The sequence below is a fragment of the Heptranchias perlo genome, chromosome 5, assembly GCF_035084215.1.
Source record: "Heptranchias perlo isolate sHepPer1 chromosome 5, sHepPer1.hap1, whole genome shotgun sequence".
Taxonomy (NCBI): Eukaryota; Metazoa; Chordata; class Chondrichthyes; order Hexanchiformes; family Hexanchidae; genus Heptranchias; species Heptranchias perlo.
Genome location: NC_090329.1, coordinates 58609524 through 58632169, shown reverse-complemented (window position 1 = coordinate 58632169; position 22646 = coordinate 58609524). Strand labels below are relative to the sequence as shown.

Here is a 22646-nt window from a genome sequence, read left to right as displayed (position 1 = left end):
TTTCAGACATTTATCTGATGATCCATGAATTGTTTAACATACTTCAACATTCATAAATATTACTACTAGTTTGCCCTTGTTATAGTTGATTTTTAGTCCAATACTTATATCACTTTTTGCCAAAATGTGGTTAAAAAATACTAGGGGGTTTAATTGCCACTGCGATGCACTGGTTAACATGTTTGCATTAAATTTCTGTCCACACTATTTTAACAGTCACTAATTTGTTCAAAATCATGCATTAAGAGAATTAAATCTCTAAGTGTAGAGCTTCTGACACACTACTGGTCTTCAGAGCTCAGTGTGAGCCTCAAAATACGTTTACATTTTATAATCTCCAGCATAACATCCAAAGACAGCGCAGAATCCATTACGCATTATTAAAAGAAAGAACTTGCATTTATATTGCACAATTACGACCTCAAGACCTCCCAAGCACTTTACAGCCAATGAAGTACTTTCGAAGTATAGTCACTGTTGTAATGTAGGAAATTACATTGTGATGTCATGCTAGATTTCACCATTTATACTTACCAGTGGGCACAAGGCTGACTGCTCAGTTTGATGGATAATGTGCTGAAGGGTACATACAATGTGTGTGGATCAGGTAATACACATTCTGGGCTCTATGGCTCATTCTGAGCACCACTGCATAAATGTATACACATATATAATGCATGATGAAGTGTATTCATGTATGTGTATAAATAAGATGTTCCAGATAAACCTAGAATGTCCAATGCGTATAGCCAATATAATCTGCCTGGTATTAGGAGTGTTGCCACCAAAAGTCAAGACTACCGTGGCTGAGTTGTGACCACAATTTTTCTAATGGTAAGTTTTCAGTCTTGCCTGTGACATCAAAGAAAGGTTTCAGCGAAGCAGAATTCTAAATTGCTTTCCTTTCTCCCTCATCTGATGTTTCCCTTGTTCCAAATCCTTCCACTCATGAAACTGGTGACTCTTATGAGGATGTGATTGTAAAGGTGGCCCTGAAGCTCCTTGTCCAATTTTTATACGTGGGCCGAGACTGTGAGTGTATTTTACCATGCGGAGGGGTGGGACATCATTACCGAGCAAAATCTTGACCTCGCCTGAGGTCCATATTTGAACCTTCCAGTCAGGTCACTGGGAGCAGCTGCAAATGTCTCTCACTTCAACTCTTTTTTTCCCCTGTCAGTTTCAGGTCAAGGCCATGGAATTCAAAATCCAATAACCATTGTTGTACTTGTAAAGAACTTATTAATAAATGGTCTGCTGCAATAAATCTGAAATATGTTTTGGAGAGAAAAATAATCAGGATTTTTTGAAAAAGTCAAATGTGTGCAATCTTCTTTTATTTTAATATAATCTAATAAAACATCTCAGAAACAGGATACTGTATTTTTTAGTTTATGAGCCTGTTAAACTGAACAATATTACCTCTGCACTTGTCAATTCATTTCATGTGCCTTAAGTTATATGGGTAAACTGGGATAATAAAAAATAGTCCCCATTTATTTACTAGGCAATCTGTATAGGCCAACACAAAGGATACTTTGAGGTGATTCCATGTGTAATATTGCACATCTGTTTTTTTACAGCCTTGCATAATGAATTCCATTAGTAGGCCAGTGACAGAGTTGCTGCAACAGCATAAAACATTGCTCGATTGGGTATCACTTGAGCCAGAAACAATGCAATCCACTGCCTCCCCTCCTCTCCATAAAAGTTACTTTAGCTCCCTCGATGGTTCAATGGTAAAGGCAGTGTATAACTGAGCAATACAGACCAGAAGGTCCTAGGTTTGATTCCTGGTCTGTGCTGGATTAGCTGATCTCAACTGGGTGGCTGCAAAGGTGCTACAGTTGGCCTCAGTGCATTTGGACTAGGGAGAAAAAATATCCTGCCAGGTTCTTACTTCTGATCACTATTCAGTGGCTCCTGCTGGGAAATACATGTGTGTGGATGTCAAATGAGCACTGGATTGGCCTTGATTATGATGCCTTTTTGGTTGAGTAGCTAATATAAGCCTATGACCTGTAAAGACAAGTAATTACACTGAAAGTGCAGTGGAATATGGGCTTGTAACTTTCAGAATTATTTAAAGAAAGATTTGATTTTCTTTTTTGGTGCCTATTCTAAGTTTAGTTATACTGCTGGTTCATAAAATGCCCTAATCAGCGGGCTGTGTGAAGTTGAGTCTTAAAATACTCCCCTCCTCTCTTGAAAGCAATGACTCATGCTAGGATATGGTTCCACTAGAACTTATAGCACTCCAGTACCTTATCCATGTTAGCCATTCTTCATAAGCAAACCTAATAGACTATTGATCAAGGGGAATTGCCTGACTCAGCAAAGACCAGCAGTTCAATTGGCAATCTGTCTGGTTTGTGTGTCTCAGAACCACACAGGATGTTGCATTTACCAACTCACCTATCAGGGAAGATTGACATTGAATTTTTACTTTGTGTTAGAAATATTGTACTATGCAGATTTTATCTTGACATAGTATATTCATTTGAAAACTGGTGGAGAGGAAGCCTTTATCCTGTGAATTTGTAATCATTTCATACAGCACCCTTACAGCCAACATATGGAGGAGAATTTCACCCATCAGTGAGGTTGGATTTGAACCAACTAGTGGAGGTAGTGGCCATTCTCCATGTGTGAGCCTTGATAGTGTTGGTGGTCTGTTGAGCTGTATGGGCATCACAGCTAGACCCAATCCTGTCCACTTCTGTATTTTCTAGCAGGAATTGCTGACTAGCAATCAGAAGCTGATTATTTTTCTCTCCCTAACCTTTGGGCACTGAGGCCAATTGTTGCCCTCCGCCCATCACTGTTAAGCCCAAATCAGCGAGCTCAGAATGTGCCAGGGATCAAAACCGAACCCTCCTGGTTTGTATAGCTCCATATACACCAGGCAGCTGCCATCGGGGAGGCTGAATTATCACTCTTTTATACTGATACCGAATATTTGAGCCAAACGTTCATTGCTAATATGTTTTGTGTAATCACAATCAAACATTTTGCCCATGAAATTCCCCAGGTGTTTTTCTGGTTTTCCACTATAAATGTGGCAGGAGATCAGCAGAACCCTGAGAGAAGTGGCCATCTATGCCATTTTCTGGTGGTGGGGGGCTCCATCAGTCTCCTGCCAAAGCTACAGCAGGAGACCAGGAGAACACCCCGGAATTTCAGGGCCTTTGTTTGTAATGACCCCGGTTCTGTTGCAAGCCTCGTGGCAATAAGCATTACTATATCAGTGTTCTATGCAATACGGTTTGAGACATAGGCTTATACCTAGGAGGGGAAGAGGAGTTGCTCTTGGATGCCTTTTAACGGCTGGCTACAGAGGGGCAGGGGCTACTTCATAATGTCAGGAACTTTATTATAACTTTTACAGATTTTGTTTTAAAACCCAGTTCTGTCCACTGCAATAATCTTGTGCCTGTACTTTGACTCCAGCAGTCTGTTCCTTATATCCATGTTTTTGCATACCGTAAACAAACTTTCATATGTTTGCAGGACAACAGCAGAAGACAAAAACAACTCCTTTGTGAAAAATTTGATGCTCTGTATGCTATTCTAGAAGAGAGAAAAAAAGAAATGCTTCAGTCTATTACTCGTGAACAGGAGGAGAAAGTGCAGTATGTGCGATCTCTGATGAGGCAGCACGGAGATCACCTGGAGGGAGCCAGCAAGCTGGTAGAAACAGCTCTGCAATCCATGGAGGAACCCCAGATGGCAGTGTTCCTGCAGGTCTGTGTATCTTTTGCTCTTTGTATTTCTATAAGTAGCGTACTGTTGTGGATTTTTCTGTTTTTATTTACAATGCAGGTCATTTATGCATTTCTTCTGTTCACAGAATACAAAGCAGCTGATTAAAAAGTAAGTCAATTTCAAGAGTATGCAATTAAAAACACATCTCAGTTTCTGCTGTAATAGTTGTCCAGCAAGGTTTATTTGAGTAAAATCTCTGATCTTCATTAATGATGCACCTTAAATATCCTTTAATTTCTGTTATTACCCCCGATCTTCTCTCTTGCACTCTCTGTCACACAAACTCTCTCTCTTCCTCTCTCTTCACAAACTCGCCCACTCTCTCTGTCACAGTCTCTCCGTCTCACACTCACAGTCTCACACATTTCTCACTTCCATAGCTGCTCTTTCAGTTGAGATTGAATGAATGAGTTGTGTACATCTCAGTACAGTACTAATGACAATAGGAAATTTGCCTCAGGGGCAGGAAACACACATGGCCTCTCGTAGGTGGGGAGTGTGCATTGCTGCTCATAGTCAAGGAGTGTGCACTGTTCCTCATAGATAGGAAGCAGTTTTCTTTCTTCAAACTGTGACAATTATCCTTGCATTCAGCCACGGGGTTATATGGAATAAACACTATTTGGTTTGCCTGTGTAATCATATTGAAATAAGCATTTAGAAAGTTTTCAATGCTGCAACCAGTCACATCTGGAGAGGGAAGAGGTAGCTCACAATCCTGAATGAGAATTTAAAATACTCATCAAAGTTTTTGTAAACCCAAATTACAGTTTCAAACAAAATTCCTCCCCACAGACACCTTTTCAGATGGAAGCTAGTTTATGTGAGTGATGTGAAAAGGAAAGTGTGGTACTGGCAAAATACACACAAAAACAATGCTTCTCCCTCTGGAATATTACAACAAACATTGAGAACACACAGACATAACCACCATTTCCCTACAGTCAGAATCTGTACTAAATTATTAAAGTATTAAATATTGGTTTGAATTAACTATCTGCCCATCCTAGATCAGTGCTGCATTAGTATTTCTGCTAGTTGTGTATTTCAAAAGAAGGCACCAATTCATAACTATAAAGAGATATTCAAAGATTCAGTTTCATCTACATGACCAGGGCACCAGGCACTTTGCACAATCTAAGGTAACCAGGTAAGAATGTTCTTTCCCAAACATTTGTCCAGCGGTATGGCCTACCTCAAGAAAATATCTCTAGTGCAAGGAATGCTGTCTAATGGTACATAACATTTAAATTCTGATCCGTTTTCCACTTGGTAATAGAGATTGCCTTGCTAAAAACTGCACAATTGCTGTTAATGTGTCTGGGTTTTGAAAAGAAAAGACAATAATAAGAATTTATATATTTAAAAATTAGAATGGGTTTTCTTACTTTTCCTAACACCAATTATATTAATATCAAATTGACATCATGTGGAAATGGAAGAAATTGAATGGTAACCACAACATAGTTAAGAAATGCTCTTCTATGTTTGTAAATTTTTAATCGTAACCATCAGTTCAAACTCAACTTGATCATGATATCTCTAGGTGGAAATTGTATTAGACAAAACGGAGAAATCCTTTACTTTGGCACCAAGTTGTGAGGAGGACGCAAAGAGTCTGCAAAGGGATATAGACAGGTTAAGTGAGTGGGCAGGAAGGTGGCAGATGGAGAATAACATGGGGAAGTGTGAGGTAGGAAGAATAAAAAAACAGAATATTTTTTAAATGGTGAGAAACTATTGGTTTCCAGAGAGACTTGGGTGTCCTGGTACAAGAAACACAAAAAGTTAGCATGCAGGTATAGTGGGCAGTTAGGAAAGTAAATGGCATGTTGGCCTTTATTGGAGTACAAGAGTAAGGAAGTCTTACTACAATTGTAAACAATTTTACAACACCAAGTTATAGTCCAACAATTTTATTTTTAATCCCACAAGCTTGAAGGGGGAAGCCCCCGAAAGCTTGTGGGATTAAAAATAAAATTGTTGGACTATAACTTGGTGTTGTAAAATTGTTTACAATTGTCAACCCCAGTCCATCACCGGCATCTCCACATCATTACTACAATTGTACAGGGCTTTGGTAAGACCTCATCTGGAGTACTGCGTGCAGTTTTGGTCTCCTTATCCAAGGAAGGGTATACTTGCCTTAGAGGCGGTGCAACGAAGGTTCACTAGATTAATTCCTGGGATGAGAGGGTTGTCCTATGAGGAGAGGTTGAGTAGAATGGACCTATATTCTCTGGAGTTTAGAAGAATGTGAGGTGATCTCATTGAAACATATAAGATTCTGGGGGGGCTTGACCAGGTGGATGCTGAGAGGCTGTTTCCTTTGGCTGGAGAGTTTAGAACTAGAGGCCGTAGTCACAGGATAAGGGGTTGGCCATTTAAGACTGAGATGAGGAGGAATTTCTTCACTTAGAGAGTTGAGAATCTTTGGAATTCTCTACCCAGAGAGTTGTGGATGCTGAGTCGTTGAGTATATTCAAGGCTGAGATAGATAGATTTTTGGACTCTAGGGGAATCAAGGGAAATGGGGATTGCGCAGGAAAGTGGAGTTGAGGTTAAAGATCAGTCATGATCTGATTGAATAGTGCAGCAGGCTCCAGGGACCCTATGGCCTACTCCTGCTCTTATTTCTTATGTTCCAGTTAAATCACAGATGTGCCTTGCTATGAAGGTTACCTTCCCTATTGATTTTCAGATTTCAGTGTATGTGTCAACATAGCTGTAATAATATTTTATTGATGCACTGATCCTCTTAGAATTGTTGATACTTCAAAAGCTGCCCACATGGAGAGAACGGAGCCCGGATATGAAAACATGGATCATTTTGTGGTCAATCTCGGAAGAGCCGAACAGATGCTGCAAAGGATAAATTTCCAGACAGGTATTAAGGAAACACCTTGGATTTAGTGCTGTGGTTTCTTTGTTTATTAGAACAATTAGGGACCATATTTTATTCTCTCTGTTAATTTTAGTGAAACAGTAGAGTGAATTAAAAGTGGTGTAGGACTGTTAGAAAGTGTGAAGAGGCTATTTGCCTCTGCTGAATGCTGATCCAAAAATTCCTACTCTCTGCAAATGGATCAATGAACATTAGTGAAAAGTAAGATTAACAAGTTTATTTATTTGCTTCTTAAAGCATTTTTAAGGTTATTAATGATGAACTTGTGTACCATTTCACAGATTCACAATCAAATTGTGACTATTTTACTCCAGTACCTGGCATGAGTGAGATTACCAAATGGGAAAATTCAAAGTATCATCAGATAGCATGGTTTATTTTTATTCATCCATGGGATGTGGGCGTCGCTGGCAAGGCCAGCATTTATTGCCCATCCCTAATTGCCCTTGAGAAGGTGGTGGTGAGCCGCCTTCTTGAACCGCTGCATATGGTGAAGGATCTCCCACAGTGCTGTTAGGTAGGGAGTTCCAGGATTTTGACCCAGTGACGATGAGGGAACAGCGATATATTTCCAAGTCAGGATTGGGTGTGACTTGGAGGGGAACGTGTAGGTGGTGGTGTCCCAATGCGCCTGCTGCCCTTGTCCTTCCAGGTGGTAGAGGTCGTGGATTTGGGAGGTGCTGTGGAAGAAGCCTTGGAGAGTTGTCGCAGTGCATCATGTAGATGGTACAACTGCAGCCATGGTGTGCCAGTGGTGGAGCAAGTGAATGTTTAAGGTAGTGGATGGGCTGCCAATCAAGTGGGCTGCTTTGTCCTGTAGCCACAATATTTATGTGGCTGGTCCACAACAGCCATTGACAGGAATATCACAGTGGAGCAAAAGCAGGAAAAGTTGCTTGACAGCTCAACCATACATGTGCTATTGTTTCTTTATTGCCACTAGTGCTCTGCAATTTGCCCTGCAATGTAAATAGGCAGATACTAGGAACCCCAGCTTACACCAGAACTGCACTACCAGAAGTGATTATACACTGTAAAAGGGGCATTGGATATATAGTGGGCAATATTCTTTTTTCTGGGTTTATGTGTAAATATGAATACAAAGTCGTGGATAGGCCGGCCATGATTTATTATCAACAGCCCATGCAGGGGAGCATGAAGTAAGAGAGAGAATTAATGCAATTGATTATCCACTTGGCTTTCAAGCCTGGTATTGGGGAAGCTTCAAGTCGAAGCAAGTTGCTTCCTTCCCATAAAGAAAGATTGTCAGAGGAGTCACCCTATGTGACTCTTGCATGCCTCATAGCCATCAGTTACAGAGCTAGTACATTTGCTGAGAGTTGAGACCAGCCACTTATTTATCCTTTTACTGGGGAATGAGAGCAATCTAAAAGAACATCTGAAAAATAGAATAAGTGGAGCAATAAATATATATTATTAATAATCAACCATCTTGCAACTGAGATTGAAACAAAATTAATAACCAACATTAACCATTTTTAAATTCATATTTGGGATCTGTGTTGCTGATAGTATCTATTGCCCATCCTTAGTTGCCCTGAGAAGGTTTTAGTGGGCTGCATTCTTGAACTGCTGATGAACAGCTCATTGCTCTCACAATGCTGCAAGGTAGGGAGTTCCAGGATTTTGACCCAGCGACAATGAAGGAACTGCGATATATGTCCAAGTCAGGATGGTGTGTGACTTGGAGGGGAACTTGAAGGTGATGGTGTTCCTATGGATCTGCTGCCCTTGGACTTTTAGATGGTGAAGGTTGCGGGTTTGGGAGATGCTGACAAAGAAGCATTGGCAAGTTGCTGCTGTGCATCCTATAGATAGTACACACTGCAGCCACGGTGGAGGGAGTGGATGTTTAGGCTAGTGCATGAGGTGCCGATCAAGTGGATTGCTTTGTCCTGGATGGTGTTGAGCTTCTTGAGTGTTGTTGCAGCTGCACCCATCCAGACAAGTGGAGAGTATTCCATCACACTCCTGACTTGTGCCTTGTAGGTGGTGAAGAGACGTTGGGGAGTCAGGAGGTGAACCACTTGCCACCAGAATGCCCAGTCTCTGACCTGCTCTAACAGCCACAGCATTTATGTGGATGGTCCATTTGAGATTCTGGTCAATGGTGACCCCCAGAATATTGATGGTGGGATACTCAGTGATTGTAATGCCCAGCATTGAATGTCAAGGGGAGGTGGTTAGACTCTCTTGTTGGAGATGGTCATTGCCTGGCACATGTGATGGGTATGTTACTTGCCACTTATCAGCCCAAGCCTAGATGTTGTCCAGGTCTTGTTGCATATGGGCATGGACTGCTTCATAATCTAAGGAATTGCAAATGGAGCTGAACACAGTGCAATCATCGGGGAACAGCCCTACTTCTGATCTTAGGATGGAGGGAAGGTCATTAATGAAGCTGCTGAAGATAGTTAGGCCTCGGAGCACAAATGGGAGGAATGAATGCATATTGAAGCCTTTCTTCACTGTCGCAATTCACTCGTTATAATTCTCCCATGCAATAGTTTTGCCCTTACTTTGCCTGCTGTGCAGAGACCCAGCTGAAGATATAGGAAATTTTTTAAAAGTTATTAAAAGAAAATATAAAATGCATATGCACACAGAATATTCAAAACCAACGATCATGGGCTGGCAGTGGGGCACAGTATTTTTGTGGATCCAGAAGGAGAACTCCTGCTAATCTTAGCCCCACAAAAATAAAAGCTAAAAATAAATTGGGACCCTTTCAGGACAGACTGCTAACTGTCTGGTACAAATGGGCGGATCCTTGCACATTCGTATTTCAAAATTACAATCGAGGTCCTACATCGATTTAGGACCTCGATTTGCATATTTGAACAGCTTCCTGCCTGAAACAGGCAGTGTGCTATTTGCCCACTTACAGGCCCATCTGAAAATTGCATCGGTGGGTCTTGGGCGTCCATGGGCGGCCGAGGTACGCCCTGATTTTCAACTACTGGCCTCCCATTTTTCAGGCGAGAAACAGGTGGCTGGCAGTTGAAAATGGTCCCCCATATTTGTTCAGTTAGTTCCAGGATAGTAACCAAGATAGATTGGAGAGAGGGATCACTTTTATGCAAGAGTGAGATGGCTACAATGACTGCAGTTTCCTTTTTCATAAAAATGGGACAGCTTGTGAGCTGTGAAAAATACGTGCTTGTTAGATTAATTTGAGATCGTTGGGGTAATATATTAGCATGGATGGAGGATTAGTTAACGGACAGAAAACAGAGAGTAGGAATAAATGGGACATTTTCAGCTTGGCAGGCTGTAACTAGTGGGCTGCTGCAGGGATCAGTGCTGGGGCCTCAGCTATTTACAATCTATATTAATGACTTAGATGAAGGGACCGAGTGAAATGTATCCAAGTTTTCTGACGATACAAAGCTAGGTGGGAAAGTAAGCTGTATGGTGGACACAAAGAGTCTGCAAAGGGATTAAAGACGGGTTAAGAGAGTGAGTAAGAAGGTGGCAGATAGAGTATAATGTGGGGAAATGTGAGGCTATTCACTTTGGTAGGAGGAATAGAAAAACAGAATATTTTTTAAATGGTGAGAAACTATTTAAGTATTGGTGTTCAGAGAGATTTGGATGTCCTCGTACAAGAAACACAAAAAGTTAGTATGCAGGTACAGCAAGCAATTAGGAAGGCAAATAGCATGTTGGCCTTTATTGCAAGGGGGTTGGAGTACAAGAGTAAGGAAGTTTTGCTGCAATTGTACAGGGCTTTGGTGAGACCACACCTGGAGTACTGTGTACAGTTTTTGTCTCCTTATCTAAGGAAGGATATACTTGCCTTAGAGGCGATGCAATGAAGCTTCACTAGATTGATTCCTGGGATGAGAGGGTTGTCCTGTGAGGAGAGGTTGAGTAGAATGGGTCTACACACTCTGGAGTTTAGAAGAATGAGAGGTGATCTCATTGAAAAATATAAGATTCTGAGTGGGCTTGACAGTGGCTGTTTCCCCTGGCTAGAGAGTCTAGAGCTAGGGGGCATAGTCTCAGGATAAGGGGTCGGCCATTTAGGACTGAGATGAGGAGGAATTTCCTCACTCAGAGGTTTGTGAATCTTTGGAATTCTCCACCCCAGAGAGCTGTGGATACTGAGTCGTTGAGTATATTCAAGGCTGAGCTTGCTAGATTTATGGACTCTAGGGGAATCAAGGGATATGGAGATTGGGTGGGAAAGTGGAGTTGAGGTCAAAGATCAGCCATGATCTGATTGAATGGTGGAGCAGGCTCAAGGGGCCATATGGCCTATTCCTGCTCCTATTTCGAATGCTCTTATGACCTTAAGAGGTTGTGACATATTTTTGGTGGGGAAGAGGCTGCTAATGTATCTAGCGTATTAGCTGTAAACAACCAAAGCTGTAACTGTGCAAGCATGATTGCTCTGTTTTCTAATTCAACATTAATCAGTTTAATTCTTAGCAGTGTTAATTATGAAGAGGCTCTTAATAATGGCACTAATTTCTGGAAGTCATTTTACTAAAATTCTGTTAGCAGACTTTCCCCGTTACTGTCGCAGCTATGGGTTGTTAATCCTTCAACAAAAACTTTCACCTGATTCTAGCTCGAGTGATTATAAAATAGCAAGTTTAATAGATAGACTTTCAACAGAGTTGCACTACAGCTGTCTTCAACATTTGTAAACGTGGACAAGGATTTTGAAATCAATGTGTGTGGGAACTGGGAGCCAGTGGAGATAGGAGCGATAGGTGACTGGGACTTAGTATGAGATAAGATGTGGATGTTGGAACTCTGGCTGAGTTAGAGTCTGTGTAGGGCAGAGTTTGAGAGGTCAGGTAGGAGAGCTTTGGAGAACTTGTGCTGGACATTACAAAGACCTGGATAGAGTTTCAGCAGCAGTTGGAGGTGGTTAGGAATAGAGGTGGGCAAAATTGTAGAGGTGGATCATAATAAATCCACCAATGTATTACATTTCAGGTTGTGATAAGAAACAAGTTCTTGCCCAGAGATTTGTGTATATTTATATATAAGATGGTTATCTTAAGATAGAATCCAATCACTTCAGTGGAAGATTGTAATGGCCACTTCAGAGATGATCTGTCTGCATCAGAGCCCCAGTAAGCTTTGATCTGGAATTAATGAAATGCTAATTCAGTGAGCTGCCACACAGAAGGTGTTGTTTGCAACTGGTATGTTTGTAATCCGGCACTGCTAAGCAAATGGAGATCGTTTATGGAGTGTGATTTAGGATTGGCATCATTATCAAATCTCTGGGCAAGAACTTGTTTCTTATCACAACCTGAAATGTAATAGATTGGTGGATTTATTATGATCCACCTCTACAATTTTGCCCACCTCTATTCCTAACCACCTCCAACTGCTGCTGAAACTCTATCCAGGTCTTTGTAATGTCCAGCACAAGTTCTCCAATGCTCTCCTACCTGACCTCTCAAACTCTGCCCTACACAGACTCTAACTCAGCCAGAGTTCCAACATCCACATCTTATCTCATACTAAGTCCCAGTCACCTATCGCTCCTATCTCCACTGGCTCCCAGTTCCCACACACATTGATTTCAAAATCCTTGTCCACGTTTACAAATCTCGCTCCACCCTTCCTCTGCAACTTCTTCCAGCCCTACAATCCCAGTTTACACCATCTAGCACTGACCCCTGGGCTGCACCACTTCCCAACTCTTCTCTAGTCCAAGCAACACCCATTCACCTTGACCTAGAATTTCGGCCATGCAGCGCCAAATTTTAGTGCTCTAAACCTCCAATATGGTGGGCAGGAAGTACTCGCTCATTACGAGTGCGCCACCCACCATATTGGAAAAGGCCAAAAAATCGGTGGCTGTGCCCACACCTGAAACAGGCATTGTGCCCTGTGCAAATTCAAATAAAGGGCATAACGCCTGCTTGAGGTCCCCACTGCAAGATCACCACCTGCGCCGGCTGCACTTAGGCTGCATGTAGGCCTGGTTTTTCTAACAGGCAGTCCTTAAAGGGAACGCCTGTTTTGCCGCAAACAACAAGTTAAGCTTTAAAAATATAACTAGCTGAATGTGAAGCAGGGAGGTGCAGGAGTTCTCCTCCCAAGCCCACATTAAAAGATCGCCGGCCGTTGCCTACCGCTCCCACCACCCCCTCCACCCCCTGTTCACGCTGCTCCTTTCATCCCCCGATCACCACCGCTCCATTCCCCACCCCCTGATTGCCCCTGCTCCCTCTCCCCACCATGCCCCCCGGCCACCGCTCCACTGTATTTGATGGATATTCAGTGCTTTCCACTTACTGTCGTCGCTGTGCATTAGGTTTGTATACTGGTATATGCAAAGGATATTGTGGGTGGGTCCCATCAAATACAACACTACCCACATAACTTAAAAGTTCATGAATTCTGCCAAATTTTCCGTGGCTGTACCATGGTTGGGTTACTGCAGGAAGCATTTCAAGTAAACGTATTAGAGAGAAATATTTCAGAAAGCTACATCAGTGCTTCCTAATTTTCCGGCTGATTTGTTTGGCTTCTGCCCAGTGAACACATTTCACATTAGGCACCATAGCAGCTCGTGGCTCAAGTGAACTAATAACTCTTCTAGGTGTCTCATCAGTAAGTTGATGTTGAGGATGTGCATACATCAGGTGCTAGGTTCCTAATGATTTCTCCTTACTTTTATTGTACAGATTGCCAGGTAGAAGAAGAGGAAGAGATCGAGGAAGAAGAGATAGAGGAAGGCGGAGTGGTTGAAGAGGAAGGAGGAACAACTGATGGTGAGCAATCGAAAATAGAAGCAGTTGCGCCTTCATCTTCATCACCATTATCTTCATCTCATTTTCCATCATCAGACCTCAGGCTACAGGGTGCATTAGAAAGCAGAGCTTCAGATGAAAGTCGGTCTTCTTCAGCTGATGTAAAATGAGGTACTTGATCAGGTTTTCAACCAATTCTGGTTGTAATCATCCAAGAAAGAGATATAAAATTGTAACATCAAATGACATAAGTTAGCTGAATATGAATTCTTGTTTGTGCAGATTTCTGAAACAGAAAGGTAAATAGATGAATTTTATTTCAAGCCACTAAATTTGGCCTTTTCTGGTGCTAAAAGCCTACCAGAAAAGAATAATGCTGCAAAGATGCCACTATGGGCCTCAGATCAAGAGCTCTAATATGTTAAACCCCACTTGTGTGTAACTTTGGTTGGCTGTAGGATTTTCAAATGTCTCAATCCTTAACAGTATTGTCCTCTTATACAAATCTGCAATGGCCCATTCAGACCAACCTACTGCATATAACAAGGGATACGATATACTTTTAGGTTGTTATTTCATCACTGAATAAGTGAGCAATGCATGAAGGCCTATTTCCTTGGTGGAAGAACATGACTCAACAAATTTTGAAATGAACAGATCTACAGAATTAGAAGTTCCTCTTACCTCTAACATCCGTACTGTGCTGGATATTGGTCAAAATTAGATCTCTTCCCAAAGTTGGGAATGAGTAAAGTCAATTCTTTTTCCTTTTTTAAAAATTGAATTAGAGGTGACCCAATTTAGCATTTTTGTGTGAATCAATAAAACTCAGGACACAAGAAGTTGAATGTTAGCTGTTGCTCATAGTTGAATCTTCCCATCTCTCAAACCTTCATCTTTTGCAGTACCAATATAAAATACAAGCTACTTACATTTACAAACTGTTTTATCAAATCAAAACGTTTCAAAGCACTCCATGCATGAATTACTTTGAAATGCAGTGACTGTTGTTATGTGCCACATATAGTAATGAGATGAAGGACCTATTTTTAATGTGGTATTGATTGAGGGAGGAATGTCAGCAAAGACATCCATACTTTCAACTATACCAACATTTTAATTTTTATGCCAAACTTCTACAATTGCATTTGGCTCCAAAAAAATTAAAATTCCCTTTTTTAAAAAAAGATGTGTACATAACAGCCAAGAAGCCAAACATCAGTTCAGTCTGGTCATTATCTGTGTCAGCTATCATCATCTGCACAAACCATTTAATGAACCAATAAAACACCATAAAAGTAATAATCCAACTTGTAAGCATTTACGCCCTTCAATGGCATCATTAATGAGTTCCTCTTACTGGTTATATGGGAAGGTTGCCTTTACTACTTATCAGCATATTAATTTACTACAAGTATTAAATTAAGATATCCAATCAGAGGTTATTTTCTATTATTCAATCATTATATATAAATATGCATGAAAACTTATTTTGATGAGCACAAATGAATATGACCTCCTATGTTGCTCGCAGTAACTGAGCAAACTGAAGCCCAGGAGGAGGCCTTAACAATCACGTTTCCCCCAGTCAAAATTATTTATTCTTGTCAAACAATTTTACAAACAGCAAAGTGCTGCTTTTGTAATCCCTGCATGCCCACAACACCCAAAGATAGGACTAAATTACATTGAACATCAAAGGATTGCCATAAAAGAGTGAGTGATCTGAAAGGCTTACAAAAACAAAACAACTTGGAGTTCAATGTCCAGAGATTGAAAGGACATCATTGAGGAACTACACCATCGATTAAAGTCTAACTTGGTCAGAGGACAAGAATGTAAAGATCGTCAAAATCATTCCAGAAGGCAGAGTATTTATCTGGAATCCCAGATGTCTGGTAAGTTAACATTGCAGTCTATCCTTTCGTGCAATCTTTCAGTATAATAAAAGTAGTGGAAACAAACTGTGCATAAACATAACGTATCATTAAACATAGCATGTCAATAAAAATCTGTACGGTTTCTAATTTACAAACAGAAAATCCATTGTACAGTAGTCTATAGTTGCACTTCATCTGCTTCTTTAAGTCTCTTCCAAAATACTATCAGTAGCTGTCTGTCTCTAGTGCCAGTGTATATATACTTTTAAGTAATACAGCTTACATATTGTCCATTTTTGTCTTCACAGGTGAGTTGTCACTTGTAGGCAGCTCCACTACATTCTACTAGAGAAGCTGTAACATTTCCATGGGCAATGATCAGCACCAGGTGCAAAGAGACCACTGGTGAGGTGGAGTCATTGCTGCAGTCACTAAACAATATTCTCATATAAAGGGGAACCTATAGTCTGCTGCCAAGTGCCAGGAAGACCTGTCCTCAATAGCCAGATCCTCTAAAAGGGTTTGCCTAGAATTACCAAAACACTGGGGAGATTCTATACCAGCAGACGAGCGTCATGTCAGCTACAAGAGGCAGATGTTAGCTTTTTGATACCCCTCCCCTCAACCTTCGAGAGACTTGTGGAGGAGCATGTATGTTAGTTGAAGCAGACAATACACTATGACAATACCAGTATGTGATCTGGGAACATTACATGCACGTTGATATGCTTCATTTCCATAACATGCAGGAAGAAACAGTTGGTAAGGGAGAGGTTAAATCTAATCAATCTGCTTAGAATGCTAGTGCAAAATCAGCAAGCTTTATTCACGTTGCTCCAGAATGCAGCCCTTCTCTATAGTGTCATCTAAGACCTTCTCTGTGGTCATATGAGGTCAGTATCCCTTTCACTTGTAGTTGACAGCACGCCCCCACCCTCTCCTATGTGGTGCAGTCTTAGGCAGATGGGTCCTGAAAAGCCGGGCAGACAGTCTTTCTTGCATCTAAAAAAATACCAAGCAAAATCAGGATTTAATTAATGTTTAACCATGTAAATATATCCTACATTGATTACAGAAATTTTTTTGCACCAAAATACAAAGTTAGGGCATAGATTGCACTGAGCTATAAGTGATGCTTTTCTACATATTGCCCGTTTAATTTGAACCAAATCTGATTGTAATGAAGGTTAACCACCTTTAAACATTTACAGAATAATACCTGTTGTAATATTTTTCTAATTATTACAATAAAGATGTTTATTCTTCTCAATTATATTTCCAGTGTGCTCTTTTCATCCTTCAAACCAATCTTTGAAACTAGACTGGACCCTTCAACGTGGCTGCTCCACCTGGAATAAAACTGCTTCCAGTATGTTCAGTCCAATTTTTGGGCTGTTTTCTTCTAATGGCTCAGATGATATTAAAATGTTCATGTAATGGCTACCAGTTGTGAAATTGCACTTCTTGCCTCCAAGTAAATGTTACGCATGAATCTTTCCTTGCGTACTATTGAAAAGATGTAAGTTTATGTAGCATCCTCAACAGATTTCAGAAGAATCTTGACGTGCTTTGCAAACAATTTCTTTTGAAATTAAATGACTATTTTGAATATGCATCGATTCCTTCAGTGGTCTAGTTGAATTCCTGGTGGTTCAGCTGTGAGGTCATAATGTTGGTGAACTGGTTGATCTGGAAGAGTTTTTTTTTCAATCTCTGTTGCTGTGGAGATAAATGTGGATCTCTGTTCCTCATGATATAGAGGGAAGAATCTGTCCACATCCAGTGTGACTAGAATTGAATGACTGGTTTGGTTTTGATTTCAGCTTCACAAAAATAAGAATCTTGGATCTCTGAAGTAGCATTTAAAACAAAATCAAATCCTTAGCAATCATTGAAATTCAGTCACTATTCGTCAGCCCATCAACTTACTTAGTCCTTTGCTATCAATCTCCCTTACACCAGTCATGTGATCACATTGGTGATTTTAGTTAGTATTTTAATATTACTACAAGTGCCCTACTCTATCATTTGTGAATAGTGTAGATAAACAAGAGACCCGGAACGGAATCCAACAGATCCCTGCTAGACACTGCCCCAGCCAGAACTTGTTCATTTATCATAGTCTTCTGCTTCCTTTTGTCAAACCAATTGCCAATCCAATTAACTAATTTGCCAGTAATTCCATAGATTTGAACCTTTGGCTTATGCTTATTTTGTCTTCTCCACTCTCGAAGATACTGACTACTGCTGGGATATAGTTCCACAGGTTGCCCTCTTGCCCAAGTGACCATTCATTTTATATGAACCTAGACTGTGAGTGTAGGCAGTTTATTTGATTATAGAGAGAATCACAGCTGAGTCTGGATGTACCTTCGCCCGATGCACACTTCGAGCAAGGGTCCCCAGCTAGTGATCAGAGGTGAGAACCCCGGCTGATTTTATTTTCTCCCCTTACCCCAGTGATGTTGAGGCCAATTGCGGCACCAGAATTGGAGACTAACTAATTCAGCACAAACTGGGAATTGAACCTGGGAACGTCCAGTCTTTATGGCTTAGAACTAAACTGGGTGGTATCCTTACCTTATTTACAAATCATAGGGTGTTACTAACAATAGCAATAAAGCCATCCATAGTCCTGGCTATCCTATCATTCAAGTAGAAGAGAGTGATACATAAACCAAGAGGGCAAGAGGCAAATGTGCCAATTTTTTTGGCTTCAAATCCTGTAAAGTTTGATTATTCCTGAAGTTGAATCTGAAAATTGATTCCTTTCTGCAGCACCGGGTATATGATTACATCCTTTTCTGGGTGCTGCCAGTAATTGGATGCACAATCCACTATACATCCCAGGATCAGACAGAGATAACCATTATCTGTTTTCATTCAGTCCATCTGCAAATTGCAGCAAGGAAATCTCTTCCCATTAGACCACCAGGAATTGTGACTCTTGTTCATTTAACAAAAGCATTGATTCCAGCAATTGACAGTAAAGTTTTGGTCACAGTGACGATGCAAAACTAGTGACTGTGTGGATGTATGTAGCCATTCTATTTTTAAAGGGGTAGCACACCAATGCTTAGTGACTCAAATTGGAACAGATTTAGTTATTGTGAATGAAGCCGCAGTTGTTTACCACTTCCAATTCAGGCTTCAGTTCACAATTTATCTATAGTAGGTAGATTGAGGTAAATCTATAACTTAATAAAAGGTATGATTTTTGTTTTTTAAAGACAGTAAGAAATAAACCAGGGAATAGGGCATAGACACACCAGCAGGGTAAGAATATGAAAATAGGATATATTTGCCTCAGCTCACTAACATGAATCATCATTTCCCCGTTTTATACTCTCCAATTTTTTGCGAATAATGAATTGAGAAAACTAAAATGTTTTTTACATTGTAAAAGCAGCTTATAAATACACACTATATGGATACTTTCCACTCTTGATTTAGGTTCTCATAGACTACTAGCACTATTCATTTATGTGTAGGTTCTCTTTATTTCCTGTACTAACAAAAACATATACCCAGTGGTATAACATCCTGGTATTCAATGTATCATGGCAAGTTCCAGATTAAACACCTAATCTTGTGCCTTTTCTATACCAACCAATCAGTAACCTCATCATTGTTATCCAAAGCAGGCTGTGGATATACTACTGCTACTACAACAACAACTCGCATTTATATAGGGCCTTTAACATTATCAAACAAAATTTGACACTGAGCCACATAAGGAGATATTAGGACAGGTGACCAAAAGCTTGGTTGAATTGAATGTTTGAGATAGAATTAGGTGTGTAAGAGAAACAGAGCCCAAGTATGTTGGAAATGAGTCTGTGTGTTAAGTATGAACTTGTTCTTCTTGGTGTCAGAAAGGCCAATGTTTGGTTCCAGCATCTAGATACCAAATAGCTTGCAAGCTGAATTTGCTTTGGTATGTTTCTATTTTAGATATTGATACCAGTGAGGGTGATTATTTAGAGCAGCTCTGCTTTTGCTGGTCTTAAGGATGTAGTGATGAGGTTCAGTCGAAAGTGGACTGAGATAAAGAAGCTGCTAACTCTAACATACATGTGTTCGTCCCAGAGAAAGTATCATGTGGATTGTCATACTTGGAAAATCTCATGGTTTTTTTTGTTCTTTAGTTCTTGAGTGTTGTATAATTCACAGCCTACCTGATGAGTCATGGCTGTTGGTTGGCGATTTATTGTAAAATACTTTAGTTAATTGTGGTAAATATATTCAGCAAACCTCTTTTAAAAATTTACAGCACTGTCAGGTGTGCTGTCACCTCAAAAGTCACAGCTTATATAACAGTTTTCAGCCAGAGTAATATTGTCACAACAATTTATGGCATTTTACTTGATTCCAAGAATATGTTCTGTGTTACGAGAACTCAGTTTACAGGCTGGGAATGGGTTTGAAACTAACGATAAATCTTTAATTGCAACTGTAAATAGGTGTTATCTAATGACAATAAAAAGAAAACATTTTTGCTGGATTTGACAACATTTTAATTTTTATAATTGTGTATGTTTGCCTAAATTGAGAGATCACCCATGCTTGCAATGGGATAAAAAAAATCAAGCAATCTCAGATCAACCATTACATGGTCATTTGTGGCAGAGTATTGCTTTACATTGTCATCACCCTGAAGTGAACCAGACTGGTATTTCTATTTCTCACACTCCCTTGAATGAGATTCAGAAAGTAGCATTAATTTCATTATAGCCACTTTTATACTGGACCAGCATTTGTGACCTGACTTCCAGCATTTAACTATTAAATCTAGTTCCCTTCTTCTGTAGCAAAATCATGAACCTATGATATACAAGTGGTTTACAATATTTTTGTTAATCATTTTGTCCTTTTTTTACCCTATTTTCTGCCAACCCTAATTACTCTTAATTGTTCTTTGGCACGGAGTTCAGGGTTATCCAAACACTGGACCTCTCCTTCGTCAACATGAGTGAAAATGTTGACAATAGGCACACTTCTGCAGGTGTCCCTATCCCCACCCCTCGAGAGGAAATGTCCTGCTACTGTGATATAACACTCCTCCACAAACTACATTTTGGGAGACGTTGCTGCAGTTTTGGTCATGAGTTCTGCTCCTAGAAACTCTTTTTAAATAGACACTCTAGACTGTTTGCTGTGAAGCGCTGTTTAAACATACTCTGCTGAGTAAATAGACTTTGTTTACTGTAAAATACATTGTTTGCTGTGAGCCCTGCCGTAAGTCCCACCCCACTTCCACCTCATTGGCTGACAGTGATGCCAATAGACACTTTGCTCTTTTCCTTCCAAAATTGAAGTTTGAAAGTTATATATGGATCTCCATTTTAACAGTCCAGTCTGTTAACCACCTGCTCTTTCATTCTTCATACCTCATTCATGGTCTACCCTTTCTCTGGTCCCTAGTTGATGGTCATTAGTTAGCTATCTACTCATTACCTAATCAGACACACAATGGGGGTTGAATTTGATAAGGCCCGATACCAGGCGCAGGGGTCGCGGTGCGCGGTTAACCCACGCCCGGTGTTAGCAATGTAGGCAGCATGCGACATTTGTGCTGCATCTTCATTTCCATGATACCCACGAGCAGCCAGCACTACCCGCGCCGTTGAGTGGCTGCACGCACTGGCAAGAGGCCCACTATGGGACACGGCCAGCACTAGGTAAAGGCAGTCTGCACCTCTTAAAGGGGAGTTGCACTGTCAATGGAAACAGTGTAGGATGACAGGCAGAATGGCTACAGCGACAAGAGAACGTGCCCCGGGGTTCACCAACAGTGCTCTGGATGCCATAGTGGAGGAACGGAGAGCCATCCTATACCCGCAGGGTGGCAGGAGACCCTCCAAACACCAGCTGCAGAGGCAGCAGGAGGAAGTGGCTGTTGGGGTGAATAGCACCACATGTGGATACAGTGCCGGAAAAAGTTCAATGATTTTACACGAGTGGTCAAAATGAGTGAATGCCGAGTGGCACACCCTATCAACTGCACCGCTGCTCCATGCACAACAACCCCCCCCCCCCCAACCCACCCACTAACAAACGCTACCCATCCATACGCAACTCTGCACTTTGGATGCTACATCTCACCCTCACATAGTAGCACACTTGCAATCCATACACCCACCACTCACAGGGCACACACAGTGGCAGCTATTTTGACCATGAGAGGCACATCACCCAAACACATTGCAGGACACTCACTGACAACCTCTCTCTGTCTTGCAGGAGAAGGTGGTGCATATGAGCTGGCAGACCGAAAGAATGGAGGGAGGACAGGCACACCCTACACATCCTCATTCCCTTGGAGGAGACCATGCTGCGGATCATTGGGCGGGCCTTTGCTGCGGCCGTGGTCACTCGCGCCGCTGGAGGTATCGAAGATGAGGGTCTCTGCATATCTAATCCTCCTTCTCGTTTCCCACATCTCCCTCATACCACAATCTTTTCTGACTCATGTCCTGCAGATGCTGTCAGCACGCACGCCTCACTCCTATCCCCGCTCCACAACTCAACCTGTTTCCTTTGTCATTGCATATACCCAAGAATTGGAGCTGGCACCGTCCGAGGTGGAGGAGGAGGAGGAGGAGGACACTGACACTGAAGCTGCACTGTCACTCCATCTGACACTCGCATCCATCAGCTCAGAGACTGACACTGTGCGTCCTTTAGAGGCTAGGTTCGAGGAGGGATCTGCGTGTGGTGAGACACCAGGCACACGTGCGCAGGAGCTGGGGCAGGGGGAACGGATACCACAGGTGCCAGCTCGCCGGAGGGCGAGGTCGCAAAATGGTTCTGCTGCTGAGGGGTCAGATGAGGACTTTGATGGGCCAGGATACAGAAGACGGCTGATGGGCGTACACCACCAAATTCTTGGTACACTGGAAAGCCTGCCAGAAAGCCTGCGCATATTGAGAAGGGGGAGGGAGGAGTCCAGCTCCAACTTGGCGCAGCAGTTTGTGCAGAGCTTGGAGCCCATCCTTACCCACATGGAACGGGTGGTCACCTCCATGAGCACACCAGTGGAACCCACCATGATGCAGCATCTGATGACCGATGTCGCGGCTTCCATTGCAGCATAAACTGATGTCATCAAAGGTCTGCAAGCTTCAGTTGAACCTCAGACTGCTGCAATGGAAGCTCAGACTGCTGCTGTGGTGGCCCTGGGGACCACTGTGGAACGGGGCTTCCAGGGCGTCACAGCACTCCAGCAATCTTTTCTCCACTAATCACCAGGATTGCTGAGGTGCCACCCTGTGCAAGTGGCAGTGATGCCATGGCAGTCGAACCTGCTATCCTCTCTCCGGATGATAGTATTCCTGCTCCCAGCTCTGC

The 22646-nt window shown here is 41.6% G+C and overlaps 1 protein-coding gene across 4 annotated transcripts in view; it reads left to right on the top strand.

Annotated features, from left to right (window-relative positions):
- trim54 (tripartite motif containing 54) overlaps positions 1 to 22646 on the top strand; it is a 56844-nt gene that overhangs the window by 28441 nt on the left and 5757 nt on the right. Inside the window, exons 5-9 of one of the 4 annotated variants that reach the window (XM_067984445.1) lie at positions 3511 to 3744; positions 3851 to 3873; positions 6528 to 6652; positions 13351 to 13437; positions 15605 to 16566. In XM_067984445.1, the coding sequence (XP_067840546.1) occupies positions 3511 to 3744; positions 3851 to 3873; positions 6528 to 6652; positions 13351 to 13437; positions 15605 to 15645 (510 nt within the window). In that variant the 3' untranslated portion in view covers positions 15646 to 16566. Of the gene's footprint in view, positions 1 to 3510; positions 3745 to 3850; positions 3874 to 6527; positions 6653 to 13350; positions 13588 to 15604; positions 16567 to 22646 lie in introns of those variants that run through there. The other 3 variants (XM_067984444.1, XM_067984443.1, XM_067984447.1) reach the window with 3 other exon arrangements.